The sequence below is a fragment of the Scomber japonicus genome, chromosome 8 (assembly GCF_027409825.1).
Source record: "Scomber japonicus isolate fScoJap1 chromosome 8, fScoJap1.pri, whole genome shotgun sequence".
In the NCBI taxonomy this organism is placed as follows: Eukaryota; Metazoa; Chordata; class Actinopteri; order Scombriformes; family Scombridae; genus Scomber; species Scomber japonicus.
In genome coordinates, this window is record NC_070585.1 from 10,522,422 (window position 1) to 10,549,432 (window position 27,011).

The 27,011-nt window shown below is 38.7% G+C and overlaps 4 protein-coding genes across 5 annotated transcripts; 1 reads left to right on the plus strand and 3 right to left on the minus strand.

Annotated features, from left to right (window-relative positions):
• Positions 1-311: 311 nt before the first annotated feature.
• On the minus strand, positions 312-5,424 carry xiap (X-linked inhibitor of apoptosis). Its single transcript, XM_053323815.1, has 8 exons — positions 5,288-5,424; positions 3,484-3,775; positions 2,842-3,397; positions 2,638-2,737; positions 2,450-2,528; positions 1,512-1,551; positions 1,237-1,416; positions 312-1,122 (listed from the first exon to the last, which is right to left on the minus strand). The coding sequence occupies exons 2-8, from the start codon at positions 3,721-3,723 to the stop codon at positions 929-931; spliced, it is 1,389 nt and encodes a 462-aa protein (XP_053179790.1). The 5' UTR covers positions 3,724-3,775; positions 5,288-5,424; the 3' UTR covers positions 312-928.
• A 596-nt stretch (positions 5,425-6,020) lies between these two features.
• On the minus strand, positions 6,021-11,288 carry psmd10 (proteasome 26S subunit, non-ATPase 10). Its single transcript, XM_053323920.1, has 5 exons — positions 11,067-11,288; positions 10,856-10,954; positions 9,641-9,787; positions 6,797-6,963; positions 6,021-6,519 (listed from the first exon to the last, which is right to left on the minus strand). The coding sequence occupies exons 1-5, from the start codon at positions 11,178-11,180 to the stop codon at positions 6,366-6,368; spliced, it is 681 nt and encodes a 226-aa protein (XP_053179895.1). The 5' UTR covers positions 11,181-11,288; the 3' UTR covers positions 6,021-6,365.
• A 261-nt stretch (positions 11,289-11,549) lies between these two features.
• Positions 11,550-13,136, plus strand: nxt2 (nuclear transport factor 2-like export factor 2). Its single transcript, XM_053323917.1, has 4 exons — positions 11,550-11,671; positions 12,021-12,107; positions 12,486-12,630; positions 12,837-13,136. The coding sequence occupies exons 1-4, from the start codon at positions 11,657-11,659 to the stop codon at positions 13,019-13,021; spliced, it is 432 nt and encodes a 143-aa protein (XP_053179892.1). The 5' UTR covers positions 11,550-11,656; the 3' UTR covers positions 13,022-13,136.
• Positions 13,137-14,326: 1,190 nt separating this feature from the next.
• On the minus strand, positions 14,327-22,501 carry acsl4a (acyl-CoA synthetase long chain family member 4a). Of its 2 annotated transcripts, XM_053323916.1 has the most exons (15): positions 22,469-22,501; positions 19,655-20,178; positions 19,381-19,558; positions 19,176-19,285; positions 18,304-18,442; positions 18,034-18,184; positions 17,529-17,652; positions 16,735-16,806; positions 16,475-16,614; positions 16,126-16,298; positions 15,962-16,036; positions 15,674-15,862; positions 15,384-15,498; positions 14,654-14,811; positions 14,327-14,494 (listed from the first exon to the last, which is right to left on the minus strand). In XM_053323916.1, the coding sequence occupies exons 2-15, from the start codon at positions 20,009-20,011 to the stop codon at positions 14,337-14,339; spliced, it is 2,139 nt and encodes a 712-aa protein (XP_053179891.1). In that variant the 5' UTR covers positions 20,012-20,178; positions 22,469-22,501; the 3' UTR covers positions 14,327-14,336. The 2 variants fall into 2 exon arrangements, with proteins under 2 accessions (XP_053179891.1, XP_053179890.1); XM_053323915.1 differs by lacking the exon at positions 22,469-22,501 and having other exon boundaries at positions 19,655-20,301.
• Positions 22,502-27,011: the final 4,510 nt, after the last annotated feature.

Consider the following 27,011-nt stretch of genomic DNA (forward strand, 5'->3'; position numbering starts at 1 on the left):
CTCTACACATCTTTTTATCCTTACACTAGAGTTTAAAAAAGAAGAACAAAGTCATGAAGATATCTACATGACTTTTTAATCTAACTTTTTTCTTGCCTTCTTCCCTTTTTTCATGCTTGCAAACTGTTAACAAATATTTTAAATTACTAAAATCTTTTTGAAAGAATATGTACAAGGTTCTAGCTGATAGCATGATCATGTTATATAGCAAGAAAAATAAAATGTTTTTTCTTTGCTTTTCACCCCCAACCAGATTTAGTTTTTTTTAAAAAAAAGCAAACATAATAGTAATTAAACAAAAACATTCAAAGTCCAATTAGAAAAGATTTATTCACTCTTGAATGAAACAATAGATTGCATAATGGAATGGAAAAAAGGATTTCACACCACACTGATTAATTGCAGGCCCTATTTTGTCAACTGTAAGTATTAATGGGTTTACTGATACATATCTAAAATATTTTTACAGAGTTGCACACATCGAGAAAAATAAAACAATACACCAGACAAGATGAGCAGCGCACATTAGTGTATGAAACCAGTATTACATCCAATTTCGAGTTTAATTAAACTGTGCAAAATGCCCAAAATAAAATTAGTACATTAACTTAGAGAAAGGCACCTCTGGTAAGAAAATGGTTACTGTCCTGTTGTGTGTAATTACAGGTTGTAGTACTCATAATAGACCTAGAATATCAACATAAGCAATTTATAATATCATATGATCTCAATATTTACAACTATTTACCATGTCAGTGATTGTGAAAATAGTGTTTTGTTGTGACATTTATTAATTCTTTTATTCTCAAACTCATACATACAACATCCTTAAATATATTACAGGCTATCTACAATCAATATTAAAATACAATATAATAAGGATAGTGAGAAAGCAGCACTGAAATTTTGGCAAGAGTCTGTGATTTCCTTAAGTCGCATAAGTCTTGATCTTCTGTGTTATGGCTCCACAGCAGATTGGACACTTGCTGAGTGATTCTGAACACTCCCTACAAGTGACCAGATGACCACATGGGATGAAGACAATGCAAATATCTCTGTCCATACATACTTTACACTGTTTTTCCCTCTGCAGCATTCGTAGTTCCGCCAGTGGGTCCTCGTCTGGAAAAAAAGTAAAATATCAAAATGTGTCTGCTCCTTAGACTTTTTTAATGTAATCAACTATATTATTGATGTGTGCCCTGAACATGGTTTAGCATCCAGGAGTTAAAGTACCTTGCTCCGTTGTCATGGCATCGCTCTTTGGCATGTTGTTATTGCAATCCTCCATAAGTGCTTCCAGGGTGGAGTAGCTTGTGCCCGTCCTGCTGATCTTCTCCAAGATGGTCTTCTCCACCACACTGGGATCCAGACCCCTCTCTATGGCCTTCTGAGCCATGGCAGACCGCAGCACCTCTGAACATGAAGAGGAAACATCAGTATATACAAGTCCTTATTTTAATTAATTTTTATATAATATATAATGTAATGTTCTCCAGGTAGAAATTTACCATTTCTATCTCCTGAAAATCCATTCTGATGACTTGAAGTCTGAAAACAAACATATTTATTTACAGAATAATGTCAGTAAAAATAAAAGCATGAGTGACATCACTACAGGTTACATCATCTTTGATTACTAATTTTTCCACATAGTCAAAAAATGTACAACAAACATTACAGTACTAAGCAATTTTATTTAAACATTGCAAGCATGCATTCTTTTTCAATGTGTCTGACCAAAAACAAAATTCCCATTTGTGCCATTTGTAAAAAGGACAGGTTCACATTTTTCAAGTCTGCTTTAAAACATTCTGTTCAAGCCCACATTTGCAAATTAGTAGTTGCTGAAATTATTCATACTGTCCATACTTGCTGCAAAGGAAGCCCTTCTTAAAACAACTTTGATATAAGAAATGAGGACAAAATCCATATATTTTAAGTTTCAGATACATTTTGAATTAAAATATTTAGTATACAAGGTTGCATCACTGTTAGTATCATCATAATCAAACTTTTTATTATGTGTCACATACAAAAACATTTAGAAATCAAGTTTAACCTTATATTGGTAAGAATAAGTTTGAGCTCTTGAACCCAAAGATTGGACACCATCATCTCCACAACTTGACAATGGTCCTTTGACTGAAACATTTCATTTTGTTTTTTTCAAATTTTTTCCCTGTGCTCGTTTTTGAGCATGAAACAAATGGATTCCTTTGCATCCCATGCCTCTTCTACGACTTTTTTGTCAGTGTGTGGGAATTCTTTTGTTGAAATATGAATGCCATTGGCCCAGAAATGCCTTGCTCAACAGGTTTCTTAAAGCCCTTATCCTGGTTAAAGAAATACAGTTTCTTGTTTACATGAGTTTTACAAAATTATATTAGTTGATAAAATAAACAGCAACCCAAGTACTCAGGTATTTGTCAATGCACTGAATACTTACAGCTCCATTTCGTCGTGGGCCCTGTAGCTGGATGCGGTTGACAAATTCTTGTCCTTTTTCCGCTAACAAGAATCTGCATCTGATTTACAACAAAGAAAAGGTAATGAAATTGTATAAACAAAATTAAATACCTGTATACAGAAAAATAGATAAAATACTTAAAAAGGGAGAATCATAGTTGTTCTTACCCAGGGTAGTGTTTGGCATGTTCTTCCCATGGGTCTTCCTCAGGTTGCCAGCTTTTTACACCTCCACCACAGCAGAAACATAAAACCCTGTCTCCTGTCCCTGCAAGGGCACACAACATTAAGACATGCCTACTTTCAGAGCTACGATTAAATGTCAGAGAAATGTAAATCGTTTAAGTTTTTGAGTGTTAATCAACCCTTTACCTGTGCTGTAGAAGCCAGCCCTGGCAAGCGTCTCATGGTCAATAGGATGCTGGACACCTGCAAAGCTACCAAACCTCTCTTCATAACTCCCCATATGGACATGAGAGCTTGCGCCTCGTCTTCTGCTTCCCTCCTCCTCCTCTGTACCCCCCTGAAATGGGATGTTGCCCACATCGTGGCCAAGGATGAAGAAGCAGTGGGGGAAATGTTTGGTGTGTTCTCCCCAAGCGGTATCCCCTGCTTCCCAGCCACCCAGCATGCCACCGCAGCAAAAACATTGCACCCGGTCGCTCTCTCCTGAATAGTAGAGGCCGGCTTCGGCTAGATCTCTGGGTCTCACAGGAGCAGTAAAGGGCCAAGAAGAGAAGGTCTGACGCCGGGCCTCCTCACTCCTCATGTGAGGAACCATTGGGTAGGTGGACTCATCGACAACCTCTCCTGTTCTCAAACGATATTCCATGTCTTCTGCTTCTTCATTATATGTGGTACCATTAGTCAGTGTGTTATTCAAATTGGTACGGTGCGTGCAGCTTAGAAACCTGCATGACGGGGAAACCTGTAACAGAGCGACAGTATGAAGTAGGTATTTGGAAGGCAGTGAGAACTGAAATGTTTATCACATTCCTTTTACATTATGAATACCTCTTTATGTCTCTCTACAGGTGTGTCTCCCCTGCACCAGTTTTCCACTGTCTTCTTACAGCTGAAACAGCAAACACGGTCGGCATGGCCGGTGAAGTAGAAGCCGGCCCGGGCCAATCGTTCAGCTGACACCTGCTGGGCCAGACCAGAGCCACGGAACGAGTCCAGGCGACTGTTTATCAGGGAGAAATCCTCCGCATGGTCTGTGTCTAAGTCACCGTCTTGTCTGAGATCAGACATGTTAGGTTAAGGCAGAAAACTGCTGAGTGGACTGACTTGATGGACAGAATGCCTGTAGATAAAACAGAAATGAAAAAAATGGTTGTAGATATTAAGTGTACAGTTTGAAATAAAGTTAATGCTCTAAAAATTTTTAATCATTTCAGAGTAATCAAATTTTCCTACATTTGTTAGCATTTAACAAGTAAACAAAGCGGCTAATGCCCAACTATACACTTGGAATTATTTCCAAAGGGTTAAAAAATGGTAAATAATAAAAGAGACAATTAAATTGCTGCGCCTGGTACATGAAAGCTGATTGGTAAATTTTAGTTCTTAGAGGGTGATGGTGCCTTTAAGAGGGAGCCACACTGTAATCACATGGAGCCATTGGGTGTTCCATGTGAGGGATGGGCACAGGAGTGGCAAGGCTGTCTAAAGGTTCAGTACAATGTAATACGCTCGTATTGCAGAGGGTGTATCCCTTTGCGATCCAAAAACACAGACTGTTCCAAAGGAAACAAGGAAGCTATAAGACAAGGAGACACACACTGATAATCAAATAGGTCTTACAGACATAAAAGTATACAAGGTCTGCATTGTGGAGCTGTGGTATAATATTTTAATAAGAAACAGTAAATCATGGGAAACATGACACACTCCATCTTATACATATTTTCCTTTGAGGTTGTTATCATCCTAAACTGTTTATTGTACTGAACGTAAGTAGACCCACCATATGTGTAGCAGAACTTATATAGTGGAAAATATCTATTATCTATCAACTATTGATGTCAACTAAACTATAAGCTTAGAATTTAATCTCAAGGAATGAAGCAATATCACTCCTTGATATATGAGACTTATCTTGCAAGCACAGTAACTACATCAACACTGATTAAGCAACTCTTTATTGATATACTGCTATCTTTAGGATGATGAAGGGAGTCACGCTGTGGTCTTTGGACTGTCAATCACCAAATCTATACCAATTTAAATGTGTGTTAAAAGGCATGAGGAGAGAGGACAATATGTCGTATTTGTGAAGATATCTGCTGGATCTGAATTCGCCCCAAACAGCTGGCGTTGTTGCATGGCGTCAGAGGTGTTTAACCATGTGATATAGCAAGGCGCAACGCAGAAAAAACACATCATGTTTTCCCACATATTTCTACGGTTGACTGTAGGGACTGGCCCCGCAAACTCTAGAAAGGTCGCGCAGCTTTGCGTTAGACAATAGTGACACAACAGCCACATAGTTTCTGATAAGCAACGCTGCTTAAAGTCCCCGACTGCTCGCATTTGACACTTGACACTTAACCAAACACACACTACATTTGTTCAGCAGTTAGACGAATAGACCTATATCAAGGGCTAAAACCCGCTTAGGTATAAAAAATAATGTGTTTGGACTTCCATCAGTGCTCTTGAGCTAAAATGTTGACTGTTATTACGAAAATATATGTAGTTAGCGCTAACACAAGCTAACTACAAACGTTAGCTAGCTCAGTTAGCTTAGCTGTTCAATAAAACGTCAGTTCAAAATGCTACATAACCAACTATTATTTCAAAACTTCAATGTTACCTTAATTGTCCACCTCTCCAATCTTTAATTTCAGGCAGTTTTTGGTGCGACCACCTGCCACAGGAGAATCCACTTATTAAAGAGACTGTTTATTTGACGTGACCTCGCTTCCTGGAAAAGGAAAGCACAGACAGGCGAGGCTCCGGTGCGCACCATGATATGCGCACCCCAGATGACCACCCTCCTGACGTCAGGGCACCCACTACTGCTTTCGCGGGGTTTAGGTGGGGTTTCCCACAGAAACCTTCACTGAATGGTTCAATATTACGACCGCCACATGGCATTGAGGAGCACTTCAGTATACTTTGAGTTATACTCAAGCATTCATGAGGAAAATATTGTACTTGTGCAAACTATACTTTGAGTAAAAGTTGCTGATACTCTTCATACAGAACCTGAACAAGCTAATGAGCCAGACAAATAACACATATGGAGGAAAAATTGTACACCTTACAGAGCTGTAGAAACAGGGTGGAGGTTTCTGGCACAACTTCACCTTTTTCCAAAAGTGAATAAGCTCCAGCCACACTTTTATAGTATAGAAGAATTTGTATTAACAGACTTGGCTTGGCTTTCATCATAGTCATCCATTAATAAAGTTCTCCTATACTACAAGTGTTACTGGAGTTTTGACTTTCTTCACATCTTACAGAGAGCAACTATAGCTCTATAGGTTAAAAGACCGATGGCAAACATATCCGTTTTCATGTACAACAATAAACCAGACTTTAACAGGCTGAACACTGATTTTTATTTAGTAATTTTTACAACAATTCAAACTTCATGAAAAACAGGCTGCAGTGTTAGACAGACTGCTCTTTAGTGCAGTAGAGAGTGTTTTTGGTCAGACCTGTAGGCCTAAGGTCTGAGCATCTTCAGTACCCTATCCAAGGAGCTGAGAAGGAATGCAGTATAGTCCCACGATTCTCCCGCACACTGTTTCATCTCCCACTCGTCACCAATCTGACTGAGTCACACCAGGCCATTCAAGGAGAATTGACAGGGATGAGAGTTCTCGTGATGTATCTTAGATGGTGTGGATTCTAGCTGGAACATGACCTGAGGGTCAGTAAACGCATCAGCCCTCCACAATTCGACGAAGTAGAGTGCCCAGACCGCCTTTGGCCATCTGCAGGGGGGTCTTTTCCTCCTTATTCTCAATGTAGATACTGGCCCCATGTTCCACCAGCAACTTGGCTGCCTCGACACGCTCCTCATCACACGCCAGGTGGCTGGAGGAAAAAAATCATTCAGAATTGTATATAAAAGAATTCTGAGCTGAGGTTTCTAATGTATTTCTACATGACCACATACTACATTTAATTCACCTACAGAGTGTTATGGTGGAAGTAAAAACTATGTGCAAAAATAACTGATTTTTAAATTTATTTTAAAATTCGTATGAACTAGCTCTTTAGGGATATGTGTTTGTTTATTTTAACCCACAGTTTTCCCCTTACAACTGTATGTGAAATATTGTATCTGACAAATACTTCTACAAACACATACAGTGCTGTGTTGCCCTGTGAGTCCTGGATGTTGGTTGAGGCACTCTGTTTGAGAAGCAGCTGGATGAGGCGGTAGTTGCCTTTGGCGGACGCTCTGTGAAGCGGAGTGGACTCCAGCTTATCTGTGGCGTTGGGGTCTGCTCCATTTTCCAGCAACAGGAGGGCAATCTATGAAGGAGGAGAACTGTATTACTGACAAGTCACTGAGAAGAAGTCTGCTTGGAAAATCAGTGACGTCTCATTAAAATGAAACACAAGTTTTCACATCCTTCTCTGTTGATATGGGAAAGGCCCGTCACAATGGATACTAGAGATTCTGCAGCCTGCTCAGGAAGTGAGACTAAACCAAACTTGAGTCCCTGACAGTAGGGGATATAATGTCAGTTTGATCTAAAAATAAAATGAAAATAAATGTCTTAAACTATTAACAATTGAGTTGTCTAGTGTTACTTTCTGCACATTGTCATCCTGTGCAGTGTTGGGAGGTGTACTGCAAGGACAGCAAAGTCCTTTTCTGTATACCCATTCCATACTAAACAGTCATTTTATACAGAATACTATATATTAACTGTGATAGTTTAATGTTTTTGCACTTGATATATAATAAATATATACTAGAAAAAACTCTTTCTCTGGAGTGCCAATACCAATTAAACTTCACACAGAGGACATTTTTCAAAGATTTAATTTGTCTTTCTAAATTTCCATTATCTTCCTCAATCTGCCACATATCTGCCACTATCTGTAATTTATCTCTATTTTTAGCAACTGTGAGTAGCTCTTCTCTTTTCTTTCACTGTATTGTGGAACAAGTGTATATCAACGGCAATCTCAAATCAAACGTTTTGTTAACACGCAAGCTGACCTTTTACAGTATCTTTAATCTCCCAATTTTTCTAGTTTGAACAAACCACATACTCAAAACCTGCTTCGGGTGAGCATGTAGTATGAAATCAGTAGCTGCTGTTTAAGGTTGTCGGGAAGCTTAAAGTCTGGTTGAATCAGCTAAAGTAGTGCAGTTCAACTGCGTGCTAATTGCTTGATTTTGATGCAGGTGAAGGTTTAATTACAGATTTCCCTCCTGGGAAGGTCTATAGTCCCAAGAGCATAGGATACCCAGGAGGGAGGTGACTCACCTTTTCTAGGATTTTTACAACTAGGTACTGTTAACCTAATGTTGTTTGTCATCTAACAGCCAAGGGAAAATGTCAAAGGTTAGAAAAATGTTAGCTAAATTGATTGAATACAATAATATTTTAATACAAGTCTGGGGGACATAATTACGACACATGTGAAGGATAAAAGCAGTTTCAGACTCCTACAAATAAGGGGCATATGAGTCCTAACTGTAGGATTCATACATCTTTGGTCTATAACTAATTCACAGTGCAATCTCTAAAAGTAGGTAGCAGATAGTAGAAGTTAAAGGTAGTTCAGAAGGTGCGTGAGTTTGGGAAAATTCAACAATAATGAACTTTGTAGATTATATTTTGATGGGAGAAATGAGGAATCACTCAGGGTTTCAAAATATTAAAACAATATGATAACACCATGAGTAACAGTTTACACTATTCTCTAGCAGAAAAAAGCAGTTTGGCATTGATGAACTTGTAATACAACTACTGTCTGTCAGCATCATGCCAAAATACACTTGTTACACTTTGACAGTTTAATTGTACATTAAAGAGTCAACAGATTAATGAATGAAGCTGAGTAGATACTGTTTTTCAGATGCAATCTACAGTATGATTAAATGTTTTACCTTGTTTCATTTATGAAATCTAGCTTTACTCATTGACTGACACAGTCACTTGTCAACCAATCACTGTGGAGATGAGTGTGCACATTGATGAAACTTTTAAACTATTTTCATGTCCATTTAAGTCATTTTATCACAGTATGAGAAAGCAATGACACTGTAACTACCAGTGTGGCAATGACTTGGACCCTGCTTTACGTTTTTGAGAAATCATAGTAACTGGTTAGGAAACAAAGCGTGTGAAGGTAAAGTTATGTTGGCCCAGTTGTACACCAACTCTACCCTCTGTGTGGTTTTCTTACACATAGGTCTCATTTCACATTTCCCTTAGAGCATTTCACACTTCACTTTGTGGTATCACCGTCAGCATCATGGAGAGTAGAGGGTTTCAAAGTGTGAAGCACGCCTCCCCAGAGAGGCTTTAAACTGTTTCAATAGTACATTAGTTATTATATAAGTTATCAAAGGGAGATCACATAGAATAGCCTAAATGTGTGTGTGATTTAGTTACAGTGATTGTTCAGAGATTCATTTCAGAGAGTCATTCTGGGGAATTTTAATGTTTTACCCACTTTCACAGAGTCAGAAACTAATACCTGAAGTTATGTCAAACAGCAACTATAGGCTCAATTATTGAGTGTCTATGAGGTTAAATAACATAGTAATGATCCTATAGACATTAGGGAATAGATTGAAACTTGAAGTGTGAGGGGGTGTATTTTTCTTGAGGGGAGGCCCACAGTCTCACATTTTGAAAACCCCTGATGTTAAATATATTTTGGTTCCAAATATGGTAAATGAAAGAGTAAAGCCTTAATAAAATCAGTACAGGATGTGCATTCCCTAATAAGGGTAGCTTTAGGTTCAGATGTGATAATGCTAAGGTGACCTATTCTAAGATAATGCTTTTATTCTAAAATATTAAATGTATCTTTAATTGTAAAAAACAAAAAAACAATTAACCTACCTAGATGTACATATTGGAAATCTAATCACAAATGAGATGTCTCTGTATATGTATAGAGCTACTTTAAACACATTAAAGAAACAATAACAAGCATGAGAGTCAAAATATCAGCCATTTACCTCATATCTGTCTTTTGAGGCAGCATAGTGCAGGGGGGTGCATCCGTTTTGATTGATTGAATTCAGCTGTGCCCCTTTTGATATTAGAGATCTCACTATTTGCTCTCTGCCTGCAGACGCTGCGATGTGAAGGGGGGTCCATGAAGCCTGGGAAATGACACATCACATGTAGACGTTTCATAAACAGAGAGGAGATACGTGAATATCATGTCTGTTCATGTTCTAGACTAGACTATGACATTGTGATACTATGATTTATATTTATTTCTATTTGATATCAGCAGAACAATGAAATACCATTCCCTACATGTTCATGTAAACTTTGACATAAAAAACTGTTATGACAATTCCTTTACATGGCAAAATGTTCATTTGTGCAATGGGAGAAAGAGACAGTTTTAGAAAGGTGATAATTCTATATGTTTAGTCCACATTGTGTTATAGTGATATGAATTCTTGTGGCTAATACCCATACCGATATTAGGTAGTAAAAAATTCTGATATCGATATATCGGCCAATAATCTTTTATATACACAGAATATGTATATAAAACACACAATTTTTGCAATGTGGTTTCAAACACTTGTGATAAAGATATGTGATGGAGGCCATGATAATTTACTACTGAACTATAAACATATATGATACTGATATATCTGTAATAGGTCAATATCGGCCGATAATATTGGTTGACTGATATATCGGTCTTGCTCTAATGACTAGTGCTAAAAATGATTAGCTGATTAATCAATATGTCAACTAAGAGAAAATTAATCACCAACTATTTTAATAATCAATTAGATCATTTTGAGACTTTTTATATGCTGAAATGGACTTGGTTAGATACGTCTTCCATGATAATAAACTGAACATTTCAGGGTTTTGGACTGTTGCTTGGGACTAAAGAGGATATTTAGGTTTCATCTTGGGCTTTGGGTGATGGATATCAACATTTTTCACCCATTTGTGATATTTCATAAATCCAACAATTAATTAATTAATTGAGAAAATAATAAACTGATGAATTTATTATGAATATAGTCATTAGTTGCAGCCATACTAAGGACTGCATTATATCTGATATATATATATATATTAATTGTCATCCCTCCACCACCTCAGACGACTAAAAACTGGATCACCCTCTAGCAGCACCTTGTTTTTAGACCACTTGAAAACATTTTGTAGCATTGTGTCAGAACCAGCAGGATTACATCATCTTGTAGATTGACGTCCACTCCCAGGTCCAACAGAAACTCCACAATATCTGTGTGACCAGCTGAACAAGCCCAGTGCAGCGCGGTTCTACGGTCCTGAAATAATTACACATAAGTCGAGGATTAAAACAAGACTGCTTCACTTGGCATAACACAAACAAATCCCCTGAGGCTTTGCTGTGTGATGTACAACAGCTAATTTACTTACCTGGTCTGTTTTGCAGGCAAGCGTTTTATCTGACAGGATACACTGTTTTAAATCCTCAAATTTCCCCGTGTAAGCAAAGTTACACACTTCCACGTTTGATACGGTACCCTCCATTTTGAGTATACTTTAAATATCAAAGAAAATGTATAATACAGCCTATATTGAGGATCCTTCTGAGTTGTTTCGTTTCAGATTTGAACCAGGGCAATGACTCAGGAAATTATGAACTCTACTTCCGCACGGGTCGACTTTCCCTCTTCAGATTAAAACTCCATCTCTGACCCCGCCTGATAATGATAACAAATTATCATGCAGTTTTCATCTGATTATCGATTCAAACATTATTCTATTTGAATTAGTAAAAATTAAGCACACGTGGAAAGTGATTCAGAAGTCTAAAACCACTGCTTTCATTGCATTTGTGATGTCAACATTTTATTTTGGTAGGTACAGTTGGTGACCGGAGGAAGTAATGCACTCAGTACCGCCGACACAACATCGTGTAAAACAAAGATAGATGATTCAAAAGACTCCAGAATACACTTCTGACAGCAGTTTTTAGTGCAATTTATACATATATATTTGTCCGAATGGCAACCACGCTGGTAAGTTGTAATTTAACCTTCAATATAAGGTTGAAACCAATAGGATAAAACAATGTTGCCAATGTTGCTAACATGAACTAGCTTCCAATGTGCGCTTTTAACAACTATTTATTATGCTACAAGCCTTTGTACTCTGAAAACTATGACCTCCGACATGGAAAAGTGAAATGAAGTCGAAAAACTCGGGCAAGATCGGTACAAGCCCACTCTCGCCGTCTCTTTTATAGTATTATAATGTGTTAAATCAGCAGCTATTGACATAACACACTCATGCTTTATACTAACGTCACTTTATTTGCTGACTTTGTTTGATCATGACCATCGTTTAAATAAATGGTTGTCACTCCAGGATTTCCGGACCCATGTGGACCAGTCATGCAGATATTCAGAAGAGTTTGTCAACATTTATTATGACTGCATGGATAAGAAAAGGAGGGTGAGTTATCTTCTCTGAATTATAAAACGTAGTTACTCCTGTTGTTGTAGAATTGGCTTCCTAATGTATATGTGATGTTACAAATCTGCACCTAGGCCCACCCCTTAAAATGGGATTTTCAATGAGAACAGAGAAACTTTCCATTTGGAGCAGATACATGTGAAAGCAGCCTTTTGCTGTAAAACTCTGCACATAAATCATTCTGCATATTGAAGCTTAAACATTCAGTGGAAGGAACAATTAAAAAAACAACACATTTTTGAGTGGAAGGGATCTTTAAAAATGTTTTGGCTGCACTGGATAGTACAGCACAGTTCTGCTTTCATATCTTGTCATTGTTTAACTAACTGTCATTATATACTGTCTCTTGTGTATCAGAACCTGACCCGGCTCTACCTGGACAAGGCAACCTTGGTGTGGAATGGAAATGCTGTGTCTGGACAGGATGCACTGGGAGAGTTTTTTGAGTCCCTGCCATCCAGCGAGTTCCAAGTTCATACACTAGATTGTCAACCAGTTCACGGTTAGTAGTGGATCTGTCTCAAATCAAAACCTAGTGAAGTGCACTGGATGATCTTCAAATGCTGTATGTGGAGTGTACTTAATGTGAAGAAGGACATTACTCATATCAAGTTTAATGAAAGGGTGAATGAGGTTCATAATTTAAACATGTGACGTCCTAGTAAAGGCGTGTTAATCCAGCATCAATCTCCCGTTCTTCATTTGCAGAACAAGCAACCCAAGGCCAGACCACACTGCTGGTGGTGACTGGTGGGATTGTCAAATTTGAAGGGAACAAACAGCGCTTCTTCAACCAGAACTTCCTTTTAACAGCTCAGGCTTCACCCAACACTGACCAGCCTGTTTGGAAGATTGCTAGTGACTGTTTTCGTTTTCAAGACTGGAATAGCTGAGACTCATTCCTCATTTCCCTTAAGATGCCAGTTTTTTTTTTGTCTATTTGTATATTTTTGTAATAAAGTCAACACGTCATACAACACAGAATAAGATGTTTATTCTCAAGAAATGTTGAACAAGGCCTGTGATCATGGAGTAATAAATACAAATGGGATCACGGAACAACCGACTGTAAAGTGACTGTCAGTGTCTGCATCTTTAAAGGTTTATGAATGCAAATCTACTAACACAACACTTTGAAAAATACATTAAAAAAAACACTCCTAATATTAAAATGAACAGAATTAACTTCAATATCCTTTTTATTACCAAATTGTGCATTGAACTGTTAACTGAGGTAAAATATGCACGGTATTACAGTATGCCAGTTCTGACTGTAGCTACTGCGTCAAAAGCTTTTTTAGCAGTTAGTAAGTGGTTCAGCGTGCTCCCTCTTGAATAAATAAGGCGCCCACAAGAATTCTGGCTAAAGAGCTTTCTGTACGAGCGACCTACTATTGGACAATTTCATATATTAAAACATTTGTTTATCTTCCTGAGTCATTAATGTTTACACATTTTGGTCTTGCTTTCAGAATAAACTGACACCAAAAAAAGAAAAAGTATAAATAAAACAACATTGGCCCGAATAAATTATGTGGATAAACAGACATGATCACAACTTACACAAGTTACAACCTCTATGACTCATGTCTGTATCCAGTGGGAGTATTTTCCTAAAGCTCCAAGTAAACTTTAACATGGCAACAAAGCTATTTTATTTAAAACTACTGCGTAAACTTTTCAGCTGGATGCCATCGTCTTCTGCTTGACTATACTAGTGCTGCAGTCTGAAGGCACAGTAACATCATTACTCCAACTTTACAAAATGAACATTACAAGCCTCCATGATAATTACAAATGTTAATATTTCAATGGAAGTAACAACAAAGCATCAGCAACAAATGGAGGACAGCGATACTTTTTTTTTCTCTCTCTCTCTCAGCAACAAAACAAAGTGCAAACAGACTTGAGTGGATGGCAGTTGAGTGCTGTAATGGTTTCGGACCCTTCTCACAACTTAACATTGCATCTCTGACAATAGAAACTTCTCTACGGTTCTACACATGGACAATAATATAAAGCAGCACGGATGGATCGACAGCTACGACTATCTATAGCTTCAGCCTTTCTGTTCGAGTCATTTCATTTTGTACGCCGATGGTGCACAAACAGCATAAAATCCCCAATGGGTCACTGGAGCAATTATTTACAGATCAAAAAAACAGTGATTATGGTTGTAACAGAGACTCTCGGGTTAATTTGGAACAGTTATTTGCCTCCGTACATTCTCTCTATGTGGTGGAGATAGTGGTTCTTCAGCTCTTTCCTCTTCAGTTTAAATGCATCTGTGACGAGGCCTGTCTCAGGGGTCCACGGCTCTGGACTCAGATGAACTTTAACTGGAATCTCAAACCGCTGGAGTTTAACTACAGTGATGAAAAAGAGAAGGAACAGAAGACGGTATAGTGCAATGAATGACTTGCCTTTTTTTTTTTGCCAGTATATCACATGTACAGCAATGTTGATAAAGACAATACAATCTAACACAGTCATATTTATATCATGAAATGACAGTGAACTCTTACTGTTTACAGCGACCTCCTTGATCTCTTTCAGAACCTCTCTTTCCATTTCTGGGTGAGTGCAGATCTCCTCCCATGGTCCCTCTATGCCTCTCTGTTTGGCTAGTCCTGTCAGGGTCTTCTGATTGGGAACCACAAAGCTGATCACGTAGTTTTGTTCACTGCAGGGACGAACATAAGAAATAGGGTTGACGACTAGTAAAAAGGCTGAAGTCACAGTTCGATAGTGAAGTAGTTGAAGTCAGATTAAAACTGTCAATACTGAAAGAGGTTGAAGTTTCACTAGAGGTGTAAGCTGTCTGTCTGTGATAGGCGCTACGTTCAGGGCCAAATTTCAAAGTAAAGATCAGTGAATTGGGGACAGTTTGTCTAATTGGAAACACAAGTTATGTCACCTATTGGGAAACAGCTGATTTTTGGGTCAGTGGTCGGGACAGTGTGTGCGTTTGTGTATTAAAATGTAACGGCAATGATGCAGAGCATGCAGGGAGGAGTTCACTGAACTGATGTTTAGCCAGCTGTGACCATCTATCACACATTTCAGCACTTTTTGGCTGAAAACTAGTTTTTGTTTGCTTAAAGAAGCGTTGTGGTAAGGTTACATTTACATTCCGTTTGTGTGTATCCCCGAGGGCTGACAAAATGTTTTTAAAAAGGGCTGAGATAGACAAATATCTGACATCATTGACGTGAGGCAACCCTGGACGTTGCTTACATCTGGTGATTTTCTCACCTGTTTGCGTAAGCACAGATGTTGTCGATGAGTGAGCAGTTTTTCAGAGCGGACTCCACTTTACCGAGAGACACATATTCCCCAGCCTGCAGTTTCACCAAGTCCTTCTTCCGGTCTAAATGACAAAACAAAATGATCACCACAACTGTGCTTTCTTATCAAGTACAAACAGTTTTCCTGTCAGAAGACACAACCACACTGGCTGCACATCTGTGCCATGAAATTAAGCACGTAACAGCCTTTTTTTTTTTTTTAGGAGCACCATCAGATGACAGCCGTTGAATACCCACCTACTATTTGTAGACAGCCATCGGGGTAAATCTCTCCAACATCTCCAGTGCAGAACCACCTCTGACCTTTTTCATCCGCAAAAAAGTCCTGGTTCTTGCTTTCATTCCTGTAGTAACCCATGGTTACATTGGGGCCACCGATCAGGATCTCCCCTCTAGGGTTTGGCTTGTCGTTGCTGGTGTAGCCACCTGAGATGAAGCAGGAAGTAGTAAAATAAACCCATAATTACCCTGCTATTAAAAAATACTTTTAATTCTGCAGGTACCGGCGTGTTTTATCAGACTTACCTTCAGCCCAGTCTCTGAGTCTAACCTCACAGCAAATGAGAGGAGCTCCAACACGACCAGTGCTGATGTCCACAACTAAAAAAATAAACAATACGTTCATGACTTTCTTATTCATTTCCTGCCTTTACGCTCTACGTCTACTCTACACTTTTTCCTCGTCTTACCCTCTGTGATGGTTCCTGCTCCACAGGTTTCAGTGAGGCCGTAACCTTGGCCCACGGGGCAACAGAAACACACGTTCATAAATCTCTGAGTGGCTGATGACAGCGGGGCTCCTCCTGACAACATCATCCTCACCCGTCCCCCCAGCAGTTTCTTCACTTTCCCGAACAAAAGGCTGCAAAAGACAAAGAGATGCGCCCACATGAGAAGAGCGAACGCCTACACCTCTTAATGTTTGTTGTTTTTTTAAGTGTGGAGTCTAACCTGTTTCTCTGTGTCTGATTTTAAAGGGAAAACAACAGAATTGCATTTCACCTGCGGGGTGATGAAAGAGAAATAGTGGTTTCTTACGCATTGCAGAGCGGTGCGTCATAGCCTCTCTTGATCTGCTCCAGTTTATATTTGTAGCCCAGGGTAAACAGCGTCTTCTGAATGAAACTCATTTCCTGCACTTTGCTCATCACGTTCCTGTTTATGCGATCCATAATTTCCTTTTTAAGGAGAAGAAAACAAAAACCAAACATGTTATATACGTAAGATTGACAAAACAGGTGGGTGAAGAAAGAGTAGTGCATCATGGAAAAAAATAAATGATGTAATAGTAATCTTACTGGTACAGCTGCCATCAGTGTAGGTCTGAGCACAGAGCAGTCACCTTTACTTCCTTTCTTTATCTTAGTGGACTGAAAAGGAGCGGGGGAAAAAAACTGTTAATGTCATTCTTAACATTGAACTGCAACACTGATTAGGCTAATTCTAATAATGGACAGAAGTATTAATAAATGCACCCGGCTACATTACAAAGAAATATAGCAGGGGTGTCAAACTCATTTTCATTCAAGGGCCACACACTGCCCAATTTAATCTCACGTGGGCTGGATCATTAAAAAGATGGAAGAAAGGAAGGAAGGAAGGAAGGAAGGACAGATAGAAGGAAGGTAGGAAAATAAGACAGGAAAGAAGGAAGGAAGGAAGGAAAAGAAGACATGAAAGAGGGAAGGAAGGAAGGACAGATGGAAGGAAAGAACAAAGGAAGAAAAAGAAGACAGAAAGAAAGGAAGGAAGGAAGGAAAAGAAGACATGAGAGAAGGAAGGAAGGAAGGACAGATGGAAGGAAAGAAGGAAGGAAGGACAGATGGAAGGAAAGAAGGAAAGAAGGAAGGAGGAAAAATACATAAAAGAAGGAAGGAAGGACAGATGGAAGGAAGGAAGGAAAGAAGGAAAGAAGAAAAAGAAGACAAAGGAAGGAAGGGAAGATGGAAGGAAGGGAGGAATAAGGAAAGTGGGCCGGATTGGACCCCTTGGCGGGCCGGATCTGGCCCACGGGCCGCATGTTTGACACCCCTAAAATATGGCGTAGACAATGACAGGTACAACATAATGCTGTGTTGCTGGTGGGCGTTACCTGGTCTGACAAGGTCTGGGGGGAAGAGTATCCGATCCGACAGCCGTATGTGACACAGGAGATTTCTGCCGTCATTTCCAGAACATGAGCCAGAGGCAGATAAGCGATGTAAGTATCATTAGGCCTGCCAGAACACAAGTAGAAAGTAAAGGTTAGAGCCAGCAGCTACTACATCTTTTCTGTTCCTTATTTCACAAATCTCACACAAGTAACCACACTCAAAAAGTTGCCCCGTGGCTTTTTGTAGGAAGTAACATTTAATATAAATGTGAGCATATTCTGGTGGGTGGTAGCTGTTCTGCCTCTGCCACCAATCTATCATGAACAATTCTACCGCTATCTACTTGGGAGTGTGCTTTTATGTGTTTACATATTTTGTAAGTCAGAGAGATATGGTGGTTAGGGTTAGGCTACCTAGTTGGAAAATGGAAAGAACACAGGGAGTGTCGTACACGTTATATTGTATTACAACATATTCAGAACGGCAACCGGCAGTTGAACTCACCCGAGTCCAGGGATGCGTTCACACTGGCCTGTCATTCCTGCAATCAGGTTACTGTGGACGATCATGACTCCTTTGGGTATGCCTGTAGAGCCACTGGTATACATCACCACAGCCAGGTCAGAAGGCTGGGGCTTCACAATCTCCCTTGCCACTACAAAACAAAGCGTTTTTTAAAAGTTATGTGTGAGACTTTTTTTTTTAAATTCCTGTATTTTACAAAAAGGAGGCTCAACAGAGGCTCAACCGAAAATGAGACAGAGCAATACGCACTGTTTTCAGGCAGGGCTCCCAGCTCTCGTACAGCTTCCATGCTGTGGAGAGAGAGTCCTGCTGGGTAGCCTTCTGCGGTCACTTTCTTCTGGTCCACGTAGATCACATGCTTCAGTTTTGGGATCTGTGGAAGCACATTCTGGACAGAAGACATGGGACAAAGATGGTGTCACAACAGAAAACAGGAAATCACACGATTTGCTTTAATACAGAAGTAGTATGTTTAAAAAGTGTATTCACTGATATAATCTTTATAATGGGCAGCAGTTTGAGCAATGGGGTTTCAATGTGTGTGTGTGTGTGTGTGTGTGTGTGTGTCAACGGTCAAAAATATGAAATTAGGAGCTTGGCAAGTCTGTTTCAGATGGTATCATATTATTATGAGGTATTAAACTACATATTACAGTCACTCGTCAACTTCCTGTTCTTATCTTGATTCTAGCAAAATGCAGATAAAAAAAAATACACTCAGCTCATATACAGCAACTTCTTTCTCACATTTACTCTGTCTTGACACAGACGGCATTTTGTTGTACCAAACTGAAAAGGTCTTGACAGTCATATGTTCAAAATAACTACCAAAAAGAATTTTACTTGTCCTAGGAAAACCACAGCTTGAAAATGTAGGTATACCCTAACATTGAGAAGCATTCACATAGTAATAGTCTCTAATCGAATTTAAAACACAACTTAACAGATGTGCTCATATTTATCCACGTGGCCACAGAAGCTTGCACGAGGTTAAAGTAATTTACAATGCATCTGCATACCAACTTTAATGCTCATTTAGCCCCAAATGGAGATCTTATGATGTCATTAGCGTTGCTTCTGTTAGTCAGGGAGCGGTTCAGATTACATGCTGTCAGGCTCACTTTTAGTTTAGTTTCCAGTAATTCCACGCTGGTCACTAGATGTGTGACTCCTGTCTCATTCAGTCCATATGCAATAGCTTCCTCTCCCAGTGTGGCGTAGAATGTCACCACTGTAGTGAACATACAAACACACATAGAACAGCAGTTATTACTTTATTTACACACATTGTAGCCCAGCAACTTGTGCATACTGTAATGTACTCACATGGGAAATTGTGCCTGAAGCAGGTCTGGGCAGTGATCATCCACTCTGCTCTGGTCTCACAGAAGATTGCGATGGTGCTTTTGGGCTGCTGCCCGAGAGCTGCCAATCCACTGCCAAACTGACTGATTATAGAATCCAATTCATTGTAGGACATCCATCTATACTCCCCGAGGATCAGCTAGCAGGGAGAAGGAGTCAGTTGTTTCATTAGACATTTCTGGCTTCACAAACATACTTAAATAAAAATGAATAAATGCAGAAGAAGCATTGTTACCTTTTTAAATACTTTACCGCTGGGTTGTATCTCATTATCTTCACTCAGTACATCTCTGGTGCCGAGACACTGCGCATGGCCGAAGCGCTGCACAGCATGCTGAAACAACTTATCGAGCGTGTCCTTGCCTGGGAAGTCCTCCTTGGCCAGGGAGTCGAAGTGGTCCACAGAGCGGTACGGTCCCTCAGTGTGGCCTGATGTAGAGCGGGCCTTGATCCGCTTGGAGAGAGCTTTCCTCGTCCCAGCACCAGTGATGTAGTACCAGGGCAGGAAGGAGAGGACAGAGTACAGCCATACCAGGAGGTGGATTGGAAAGAGGACGACAGACTGGAGCAAAGAGTCTGACTGGGCACCCATACTGTTCTTAGGAGGAGTATTTTGGGGAGGGGAATCAAGCAGCAGTGAGGGGTAAGACTAGGATGATGTTTGAAGCGTAAAGGAAAATTGTGTCTAATAAGGAATCCTTAAGAATCTCACAACTGTAGTTCGAGAATGTCTGGTCCACTGTCACCTAAATGTTACACCTACAGTAGGAATAAAACAGAAAACAGCATTAGAAAATGTGTGTTAATGAAATAAATATCAAAATGAAATCATTTCACAAGATAAACAGCAAAAGCAAGAAAAAAAGAAAAAAAAAGTCTGGATTGTTTTTCACTCCAAATATAAGTCATATGCCTACAGTTGTCTAAAAGAGGAAGCTGTTTGGTAAAATCAGGATGTGTAGTTGCACATTACTTTATAAAAAAAAACTGACAAAGCAAATGTCTGGAAACCAGAAAATGCACAGATTACTGAATATCTATTATTATTTCTATCTGACCGTAACTTAAAATCAATCCCCTGATTAGCTCCTCTCACCCACAAATGTGCAATGCTGACTCATAAGTGCTGTGAGAGAATTTACTCACTCACCGTTTTAGAGACCCTCCTCTTTCCTGCTCTGTACCAAAACAGTCTCTGGAAGTCTGTCAGCTTTCCATGCTCAATTATATTTATATATAAATAAATAAAAGACCTCCTGGGAGGGTGTGTTCAACAATGCAGTCCCCTCCTTCCCTTGTAATGTTCAAACACCTGTCTGTCTTTCAGTAAAAAAAAGTGGGCTGGTTTTCTGTGGAGATCACAGAGGGATGAAACAGAGTAGAGACAGGTCCCTTCTGATCAGTCTGGCCACTGTCCAATGACCACAGCCCTTTCAGTTAACTGAAGAGGATGATAACCAATGACAGTACTGTAGAGGCTCACCCCACTCGGTGGTCAGCGAAAGGTCACTCTGGGGCAAGCTGAGCTCACTAATAACCTCACACTTCAAGAATAAGACTAAGAGAATCTTTTAGGATCCCAACCACCTGGATAAATGCCTTTCTCACTGCTGCGGTTGGGAAGAAGGTGTAGAATACATCAGATCAGCACTGAGAGGCTCAGGAAGACTGTACCTTATATGATTACATGTGACAAATACACTGATTGACTCATTGATTGATTGGATGGAGCAGTTCAAACTGAATTAACCAAAGTCATTGAGGAAATCAACACTCACTGTCAGAACAGACATTGTAAGATATGACTTTAACATTATCAGAGAGAATATTCCACTTTTTCTTCATGGAACATGTATCTACGTAACTATATTACCAAACTGATGATAAATCGCATTTCTGTCTGTAGTGATGCAAGCTGCAGTACCTTTTCCAATAGCTTCACTTTACAAATATGCAGTGTGGTGTGATTCACCTTTCCAGTGAATCATAGCTCTAATCCACGTCACAAGCCTGTGTTTTGAAAGAGAAAACTGCCTGGATGTACTCCAGAGTACGATTCTATTCATGGACACATTAAAATCATTTCATTTGCAACACATTGGTGTGCCTGAACATTCAAATATTGTGGTACATCTGTATCCTAATAGACACGCACTGGTATTATAAACTCAACATGACGTATTAGCCTTACATTGGTAGCCAAATCTATGATATATCAATACACAGAACATGAATTAGTGGTTCTCAACCCTTTCCACATCATCGAGGACCCCTAAACCGGCACAAATTAGACCACAGACCCCCCCATCTGATAAGATTTTTAATGTTAGTTAATGTATGAAACCCATGACCAGCATAGTCACACTGTGTTAGTTATGGACAGAATTATAGTGACAATAAATTATCCTTATTTTAGCTGGGGACCCCCGAGAACCCCATCAAGGACTACTGAGAGTCCCCAAACCCCACTTTGAGAGCCACTGACATGGAAAAATCATTTCCATGGCAACATAAAATAGCTATTTTGGAAACTGCTGATGTAATGTAACCAATATAAACTACGCAAATACACCAGGAAATGTCGGATTTCACTTGTGGGTAGTGCCGTTTTCTGACTTCCAACGTGTTAAACCGCGTTACGCCTTAAATCATAAAACAGTCTGTGTTTAAATTTAACGCATAAAACCACTGTTTATCAGCTTTGATTGATCTTTCAAAGAGCATGAACCGTGAGGGGAATCCAGCCCAGTTATAACTACGTTTATGGCAGTTATTTGACAATGGCTGAGGAGCGGGATGGCAGTAGACATGATGACAAAAGCCGCCACGCTGCCGCTGTTACATCGGATCATTGAGCAACGGTTGATTCACGTCAGCTAACTGAGGATGTAACACTTAACGTGAGCTAGAAACAAGCCCGTTCAAAACTGCCCGCATGAATTAACCCCAACACAAATCTACAAAGGGATAAAGGCAGTAATGAGATTACGGTGGAAAGCTAGCGAGTGATACTCTGCTTAAACTGACAGCCTTGTGTGGATTTTCTTACCTTGAGCGGTGAAAACACAGCCAGTCGCGTCTCAGCCCACAAATGACCGAGAGTTACCTTTTCTCAGGACCTAGAAACCCGGAACTAGTACGTCATCTGATTCCATATTTTTCCACCAATGAGAAGCAGCCTTGGATTAATGCCGCCTCTGTTGTCAGATGTTAATGATATTACAGTGTGTGTCTTTTTGTGTTCTTCCCCGTTTTATAGCCTATTTGTCATGTGCATGAATTGTGTATTGTGTGTATTTTTTTCTTTTTAACATAGACTGTATATTTGAATCAAATGTGTGTATTTTTTCTTCTTGTTTATTTATTTTTATTTTTACATAGACTGTATATTTGAATCAAATGTGTGTGTGTGTGTGTGTGTGTGTGTTTTTACATAGACTGTATATTTGAATCAAATGTTTGTGTGTGTGTGTTTTTTACATAGACTGCATATTTAAATCAATGTGTGTTTTTTTTGTTTTTTTTTACATTTTGAACCAAATGTGTGTATTTTGTATTATTATTATTATTATTTTTTACTGTATATCTGCACCACATTTTGTATTTGCTGATAGCCAAAAGCAGAAAAAGACAGTGGCGGTTGTACAAGGCCACTATTTGGTATTGAACTTATGATGGAATTTGCTGGAGGAGAAACACTGATGCTAAATGTTTAGACATTTAATATTCCTACATTGCAGTGTTAAAATAACTGCAAGTACATCAGGCCCTTCCAGACATGTTTCAAGCAATCTCAAATAAAATAAAATGCTTGGGGAAATAATTGAAAACAATATGTTTCTACAAAAAAACAAAACAAACAACATTTTACATTTAAAAAAGTGAGAAATGACTCCCTCACCCTCAGTAAAAAATCCAATTTTCACTTCAGAAGTTACTATCCAGTATCTGCTGGACATAAGATGCTTCACTGAAAAGTCAATTGTCAGTGTACATGCACTGAAGGCTTCAAGTTCACACTGTACTGGACCATAATTAGCTTCGAAACATGTGATGCTATAAAACACATAAGCGAGCACAGATAAACTCAGTCTGAACAGTGAAGGTAAAACACCCAAGTAGCAATAAGCAACAGACATTTTTAGTTGAGAGTGACTTTATATAAATTAAATAAACAAATTAACAAATACATTTTTAGCAAGGGGTCCTACACACACACAGTGATGAACTATTTTAGCTACTGCTCATAAGCAGCTGTTGTCTTCATTATTTTAACACTGAGATGATATATACAGATGTTCTACAGTTTAAATCTTTGTAGTGTATAATGTGAGGAATTTTTTGTGTGCCTTTTAACATCTGTTAATGCCTAAACCTCAGGGGTTTATGTGCCTTCACTTCTGCAAACACCTAAGCCTCAGGCATTTTGTTCATCAGACAAGACATCTGGTAGTAAAACTGATTACTTCTGATCTAGTAGGGGGTCAGCAAAGGATATCACTATTCCTTGGTTGTTTTCTGTACTTTATTATTTTATGACTGTGTTACTTTCTTGCCCTTTCTTATTCAAATTTCCACTGGGAGTTACACTATCTAATTGGCTTTAAATGTATTCATGTCTATGTCGCCCTCAAGTGGTTGGGAAATGAATAACTTCAGCATATGAAACAGGAAAGGAACTGGAAATGTAAAATCAAATAATAAAGTAGGTTTTGTTTTATTTTTGACTGTCAATTATCAGTATTACTTTACTGTCTTTCTTTTTCTTCCTTTCTGGTTTGTGTATCTTTTGCTCATTTGATTTTCTTTGCAGGAAGAAGTAGGCTATTGAAAAACAAAAAACGAGTGGTTATTTCATTTTCATTTTTTAATACAAAATATTACATTGAAGTACAAGCTGTTTTTCTTTTTCCTGGTCAAAAGGGGCTGAGAGGAGAGAAAAAAGGTCAGATTTTCTTTTCATATGTAAAATAGTAAAAGATAAAAATCACTGGCAGACTGGATGTCATCATCAAAGCAAGGGCACAATAAAGATTTAAAAAATCCTGTCTGTCTCTTTTACTTTGTTTTACTGTCAATAAATCCTGCACTTATGAAGTTGACAATGTTCAGTTTTTATTTAAACTTTTTCAGTGTTGTTTCAAATCTATGATCATTTTAAAGGTGTGTGAGTGTACTACTTTTGAAATGTACTGCAATATACAGACAGAGATTTCTAATCTTGTGCCCATCATATCAATGAGGTGAGGTTAAATAATATAAAACACCTGTCTGTATAATGAAATATAGTTCAGCAGTATCTAAAACAGCTCCAAGCAGCCTCCAAAATGACCACACAATTGATTTAATGCCTTTCTGAAAACAGTTTCAACAAAAACTTAACATTATATAACCTTCATGAGAATTTACTGCAGGATTGCTGTATTACACTACAATACATTAAGCAAGGTGGACATGATGCATTGGCAACTACTGGCAACAACTCATTTATGGCAGTTAGTATTTGTATTTTTTATTGAAGTAATTCAACTGTCGTTTACAAGAAGCTATCTGGCAGACACCAGCGCACACAAACATAGCAGACACAAGAGCTCTGTTGTCAGTACTGTTTCGGGCAAATAAGCCAACTCATTCAACAGACAACATGGTGACCCTGGTATGTTGGGGTTTTTTTCACTTGAAGGTGTTAAAAGTATGTGGCGATGATGATGATGATGATGATGATGATGATGATGATGATGATGATGATGATGCAAAAACAGATGGTAGTTCAGGATAGTTGTCAAAATCAACCAAAGTAAAATATCAACTCAGCCAGGCCAGTCAAAATAACAGCTTTGCTCAGTCATGGGTAGATTTTGAATCTTTAAATTTAATTAATAATCCATTTAGTAATTGAAAATGTGTTTCTGAGTAAAAACAGTTAGGAAGTGATCCTCCCCTGACCTCCAATATCTGGGCGGTTTGGTTGTTTTTGTGAAACCAGAGTGAATTGTAACACCCTGTTACCAGAAATGTCAGAGAGCGATCATCCTATTTACCTTTCTATATTGAAATACATATGTAGCACAGATATTTACAGTGATATAAGACAAACTGATATAATACCTCTTTTGTATCCACACATCCAGTGAAACCTCCCAAATACATTATAGTAACCTCCAAAAGTGCAACTGCAACTAATCGTCACAAGGTTTCCTAAAGGTTCAGTGACATTTAAGTTGAATAGTATTAAACTATATCAGTTATATTACTAAGGTAATCAGCCCCTACAGGTAGCCTAATTACTTGTAATCAGATTACACCGTTACAAGTAATGTAATTAGCCTACTTGTTGGAAGTTAAATAGTGGATAACTGTATCAGCTGTGTAACAATACATTACTTTTCGGAGAGTAATCAGATTACTCACGCCCTGTCAGTGTGTGTAAAAATAATGTTAATGACTGTCTAGTTAGAGTATGTTTTATTACAACAGGTAAGATTAGTGCATCCAGGAAGCTTTTTATTTTGTTCTTTATTCTGTCGATTATTTTCGTATCTCAGTTGTTCTTTCAGCTGTCGTGAGTCAGTAGGGATCTATTGGGTTAGGAAGTGTTTTGTTTTGTGTGTTCATGATTTGGCGCCACTTGCAGCCGTATTATTTGATAGGTACATGTGACTGTGTGTCGGTTAGTCTTAAACTACGGCATCATGTTTGCCAGTGATTTTATTTTTTATTATTCTGAATACATTTTTAAATTTCTGCTCAACTTTTTTTGACGAAAATAATATAACTACGAGTTCCTGAAAAGAAAATCGAATTGTACAAAAATTACACGGACCCCTTTCTTACTGTTTGCATTTTTAAATATAAATAGAGATTTTATTTGTATTGAACAAACTGTATCCACTGTGTATCAACCCATTTCTTAAAAGGGTCAAATACAGTCCCACAAAACACAAAAGTCCTAAATAAAATAAAAAAAAAAATAAAAAACAGATTAAGAGGTACATAAAATAAAAAAAGAATAATAAACATGTACACACCACCTTTGTTGCTATAGAAAAACAAGGACACTACGTGAAATGACCCTTGTGTTGTTGAAGTCAATCACAGATCTCTGTCCTACACATCCTCCTAAGGCACCTGTAGGGGGCGATGTGTTGTCGAGTAAGTAAAAAGTATGAGCTGGAGGTGCGCGTCTTTTGTTACCCGGAGCAGCACCGTCCTTTATGACCTTCTTGACCCTACTCTGGCAGTCACTTCATGACTATTCATTTCAGCACCACGCCCATTCAAATAACACTTCTTAGTCACATCACATTCCTTCTGAGCATCAGGGAGCCCTATAAAGTTTTATTTCCTATTTTTGTTTACTTCTTATGTCATTTTATTTTGTTATCAAGCGAAACCCTGAATTTAGCTTAATGCAAATATTTTTTATCTTGATCTTATACATCAGACGACTCTCTCCTATAGTGTTAAACAGCACACCTTTACTGTGGTCTTGAAAATGCTTGGTTTGTTTGGCATTATTTCGGGCAATTGATTTTTCGTCTTGCGTTAACCCCGCCCCCACGGGCCGTCTTTTAAAAGAAACCGTTCGTCCC